At 51.8% G+C, this 5,153-nt stretch overlaps 1 protein-coding gene across 1 annotated transcript in view; it reads left to right on the top strand.

Annotated features, from left to right (window-relative positions):
• The first annotated feature begins 1,042 nt into the window (after window positions 1-1,042).
• Window positions 1,043-5,153, top strand: part of ACER1 (alkaline ceramidase 1) — a 10,041-nt gene continuing 5,930 nt past the window's right edge. Inside the window, exon 1 of the mRNA XM_010076521.1 lies at window positions 1,043-1,135. Coding sequence (XP_010074823.1) covers window positions 1,043-1,135 — 93 coding nt within the window. The remainder of the gene's footprint in view (window positions 1,136-5,153) is intronic.

Raw genomic sequence — 5,153 nt, 5'->3', positions numbered from 1 at the left:
GGATGGTGCTTCCAAACACCTCTAGGGTTGGCACCCATCCTTAGCTGTCTATCAGCTTCTAAAAGAGCTCCAAAGTCTCCAGAATTTGAAACAAAACATGACAAACAGGAAACTTGATCAGAACTTGTACTTTTTCAAATTAATAAAAGAGGACTGAGAAATGACGCTCACACTGAGGATAGGAAAGTCTTTAGCATGGGGAAGAAAAAAAGGCAAAAAGTTTGGTTTGGTTTTTTTTTTTTAGAATCCCACTTGTAACTGCAGCTCCTGCCACTGCCAGAGGCCAGGCTGGGGGACCTGGCACTGGAAAGCCCACTCGAGGTGGGAAGCTCTGATGCCTTTCGCTGGGATAACAGGACGGAGTTTGCATGGGAGCATGTTCAAAGCAAAGTCACAGCGAAAAGACACCTCCTGGTGCCTTTGCTCCACACTCCCAGGACTCCGGTAATACCCGGTGTCTGTGCTGGTGCTCCGGGGCTAAGTTCACGTAAGGTGAGCTCCAGCCCTTGGGAAGATGCTGAGAAACAACGAAGGAGAACAGAGCCAATGAGCAATAAACCCTGTAGAGTTGTCCACTCCCAAAAGGGAGCTGACAGCCCACAAAGTACAGGGAAGTCCTCTTGGCAGAAAGACCTGAGTCATAAAGAAAGTGAAGAGAAGGGAGACGACAGGGTGCCAAGGAGAGGGTTGAAATGGGGGAGCATCGTGTGGCAGCAACAACCCCTGATGAGAGATGTTAATGCCACGGATGGGACGGTGGCGACCCTTCCCAGGCTCAGAATCCAAGAACATCTCCTAGGGTGACTTGTCACTCTTGCATTGCGGGGAGAGAGGAAATATTCTGCAATGTGATGGGTGCTGGGAAGAGGATGAGCCTTTCGTAGCAGGGTAAGGATGCTGTGCTGGAGTAAGCTGGTGCAACGTGTGTGTGCAAGGGGCAGGCAGAGCGCACTGCTCCCCGTTCCCTTCGGGTGTGCAGCACGCTCCTTCCCCTGTTGCAAGACTAACTCGCTCCTCTCCCTGTTGCACAGGTGGCCCAACGATGCCGAGCATATTTTCCTACCAGAGTGCTGATGTCGACTGGTGTGAAACCAACTTTGAGCGCTCCAAGTTCATTGCGGAGTACTACAACACCGTGAGTGTGGGCGCATCCGAAGGGCAGGCTGGGGCGCGAAGGCAGCGGGCTCCCAGCACCCAGGAGCTGCTTTTGGGAAACGAGATGGGACAAGCTTGTTTTCTCTCCTCCTCCTCACTCCTTTGAAATTCTTGGTGTTGGAGGGTGTTGGTATGGGGAACATTTTCTGAGCTTGAGGTAAATCATGGGACTTTTATTGCTTCCAACAGCCAGTTGCTGACACCATGAGCTGGGGTCAGGGGTACTTCTGGCACATGTGGGGCTGGGTTCCCAGTGAGAAAACTCTGGCAGCGCTCCTTAGCCCAGATCTGTGAGATCCTGTTATACCAGTCCTGCAGCTCTCCTGCCAGCTGGGGTAGGTCCCACACAGGGCTCATCTATCCCAGCTAAACGTACAGGAGTGGCAGTACAAGAGACAGCACTCGCACAAACCGTGTCAGGCAGGTTGGGAACCTGGAACTCAAGACAGAGTTGATGCCTGAGCCAGTTTCACCTCCGATGATCCTTTATAATTCAGGATCTATCCAGTGCCCGTCCCTTGAACGCAGCCTTCTGGCTTAAGCGTGGCTGGAAGCATCTGTCTGCAGAGGACTCGGCAGATAACCCGTCTCTGCAAGCATGTCCTTCTACCTCGGTGCAATTACAGGCTCGCAGGGGTGTGAGGCATGTGGATTTACAACCTTCCAAAGGCCTTGTTTACAACTTTTAGCAATTACTGTCTAACACTAGAAGTTCTTGTTCTCATGGAAATGCCTCTTCCTCTTTTTTTTTTTTTTTTTTTAAAGCATTTCCTGCTTTTAATAAATTGCCTATAATAGCGATAATACCCTTAGCCCAGTCCTGCAGCTCCCCAGCTCTAATTGCCCAGCCGGGGCCCCAGAGGAGGGATGCTCAGGCTGTATATAGTTACTTCTGTTTGAGACAGTTAAAAAACAACAATCTGGCAGTCCAGACCAAATCCTGCCCGCCTCTGGCATCCCACTGAGTGTGTTTTGCTGTTGCCTGTTTGCTGGCCCTACATCCCTGTCGGATGGGCTCAGAGCAAGGCACAACCAGCAAGGAGGCACAGAAAACACTCGTACTCACATCAGCACTTGAAATGTAGCTGGAGATTCCAGAGGCCTCTGTGCTTTGGAGTGACACTGGCAGTGCTGGAGGGGGGCTGACTTCCACAAAGAGCAGCAAGCCTGAAAGTTCTATTTTAAATCAGAATTCTGATTTCACCAAAAGAGTGCTGAGGCATTGGAACAGGCTGCCCAGGGCAGTGGTGGAGTCACCATCCCTGGAGGGGGTCAAGAAACGTGTCGATGTGGTGCTTGGGGACATGGGTTAGTGGGTTGGGTGGGGTTGGGTTGAGAGTTGGACTTGATGATCCCTGAGGTCTTTTCCAGCCTTAATGATTCCATGATTCCATGATTCTATGATTCATTCTGGGAGATAAATTTGCCTCACCTCCTAGTTTCGTACATAGGCAGTGTTTTTCAAATGTGTCTTAGGAGCTGAGACCCCATTTTCACGAGGATCCTGATTTACACCCAAACTGTCAAAGTGGCTCCGGATCCTTAACTAAGAAGTATCGCCAGAGCTCTCCAAAAGCATTTAGATATCTAACTGCTCTGTGGCACGCTGCTAGAGACCAGCTGGCGTGGCCAGATGCATAACTGTCCTCCTTAGGACCCAAAGCCCTCTCATTCCCATAAAACATTAACTCTTTGCTGCCTAGGTCGTTCCATGGCACAGGCTTTGAAATTACAGAGCTATTCCCAGGTGCCTAGTTCTGGACTGAGGTCCCTACTCATCACAGCCACCTCCCATGTCTCCATCCCACACCACTCGCGAGGCACCAGGCTCATCGGGATTCATTGGCACTGGGCAGGACTTTCCTCCAGGAGAGGAAAACTTCTCCGATGTTTCTGCACAGATGCAAACTAGTGTGATAATGAGGAACACAGAGAGATGTGGGCAGAGCAAACCGTGCAGAATTTTTTTCCAGGGATTAAGCTAGCCCTTGTTCTATCTGTGAACACAGGGCACCCCTTTCTCAGCAGAGAAAGAAGTTTTTTTGGTCCCTGCACTGATCTCCTTCTCACTGGGCCCGCTTTTACCAGTCCACAGAGCTCAGCAGAGTGCTGGCGTGGGTGGAGGGTACCACTTCTGCAGTGTCTGTCTTAGGATGCGACTCCCACTTAGAGAAAGCAGCAGAGACCTAAACCCGCCTTGACAGCTGCCTGCATCAGGGCTGGCGTATGATCTCCTGTCCAAAAAAAGGGGAGAAAAAAGAGCAATTCTTCCTAAAAACTGCTCCTGTCTGAGCATCTTACAAAGATGTAGCCAAAAGAGGGCAGGAGCATCCCTGACATGGGCATCACCCCTCCATCAGTCTGCACATGCTGGCTGGCACTGCCCGGCTCTTGCCCCTCGCAGAAGCACCAAGGGGAGCCCTCTTCACGCTCTGGGCTATCTCGCAGGATCGGGCTCCTTGTGATGTGCCCTAAAGGGGGAAATAGAGAAATCAGAAGCAGGCTGAGATCCCCAGCTATCCCTGCTGGCTGGCAGCACATTGCAGATCCAGCTGGGGCTCGGGGGAATGTCTCAGATGTGATCCGAACAGCCTGGATCTCCTTCTCTTCTCCCCTCCATCCATTTTCTCCCCAAATTCAGATTGCTTCCTCTCTGTGGCAAGTTTCATGGGCCTTATTTCACTGGCCTGCCTGGAGACAATGATATCAATATTGACTTCAGACAGAGTTTCAGACTAGCTGGGAATCCAGCCAGCTCCCCCCCAAGACTCCTGCACCACGAAATCAGCAGGGCTCCCGAATGGAGAGGGTGCTCTTCAACATCTTCTTCCCGAAACCGCCCCAGGGGTCACGCAGAGTAGTGTTGTGCCAGCAGCAGCAAAGTGCTCCTGAGAATTCCTCTGTGCCAGCTGTACCCTCTCTCTGCCCTGCTTGGGTTGGACGCTTTTCATCAGAAATAAGCACCAAGGGTATGAGCAAAGAGTGTGAACATTCTCTTTAAGTACCTAATAATACATGGTGGCCCATGATTGGAGGCAGTTCAGCAACAAAGCGCTACTTATAGTGACTCAGTGACCCAGAAATTTATTGTCTTCTGGCTGTTTGTAGGAGAACAGCGTTGTTCTACATGAGGGTCATCAGTCAGGGACTTGTTTTTCTTTTTCTACCCTCATTTCTTCCTGGAAATGACGGATCCAGGATGCTGGCAATAACACCCAGATCCTCAGCAGTCTCTCTGGCAAAGCAGCAGGAGCTCTGCCGTTGCCGTAGATCCAGAGCTCACGGATGCTTCATCGATTGCTGGAGATAAGCTCGACTGCAGGTGCAAATTACCTAGAACCGCCCAAAGAAGCACTCACTTTCAGGGTGTCAGAGCCGCAGCGTGCACCCCAGCCCTCCGCACAGGCTCCGTAACCTGGCAGCATCGCAGACACATCGATCACTCTCCGGTCTGCCCAGAAAGCCGCGTGCAGGAGCGCAGCAAGCTCCTTGCCCTGCGCTCTGGAAGCAAGAGACAAACAGCTGTTTCCTGCCCCAAAGCGCCGGCGTGACATTGCGATGTGAGGACACGCAGCCTCATCTTCTGCTGCGCAAGTCTGGCTCTTAGGAACTTGCTCTACAGGTCTGGAGAGGCTCTGAGGTATTCCCTTCTGTCTTTGGCCCTGTGGGCTCTTCTGTCAGCTAAAGCTGGCTCGCTGGCCTCTAAGGGAAGGAATGCACTCAGTGAGTCTTGCAGAAATCTCCTTTCGCTGCAGCAAATGCCTGTCTTAAGGACCAGCACATGCCCTGGCTGTTGTTGCACTGTGGCTGAGCTCACAGAGCCAGGCAGAGCTCTGCAAACCAGCGTCTCCTTGCCACAGACGGAGATGCAAAGAGGTTCTCCGCAGGTCTCTCTCTCCATCGTAGGCTGCAAAGTGCTGAGCTGCAGAAGCCCTGAGGCCTTTCCCATGATCCTGCTAACACACCGGGATTAAAGCCACGCTGCTGATCCCAGGTCT

Source organism: Pterocles gutturalis, unplaced genomic scaffold, assembly GCF_000699245.1.
Source record: "Pterocles gutturalis isolate BGI_N339 unplaced genomic scaffold, ASM69924v1 scaffold37053, whole genome shotgun sequence".
NCBI classification, from domain to species: domain Eukaryota; kingdom Metazoa; phylum Chordata; class Aves; order Pterocliformes; family Pteroclidae; genus Pterocles; species Pterocles gutturalis.
The sequence above is the reverse complement of the archived record's forward strand: the minus strand, read 5'-3'. Positions and strand labels throughout refer to the sequence as shown.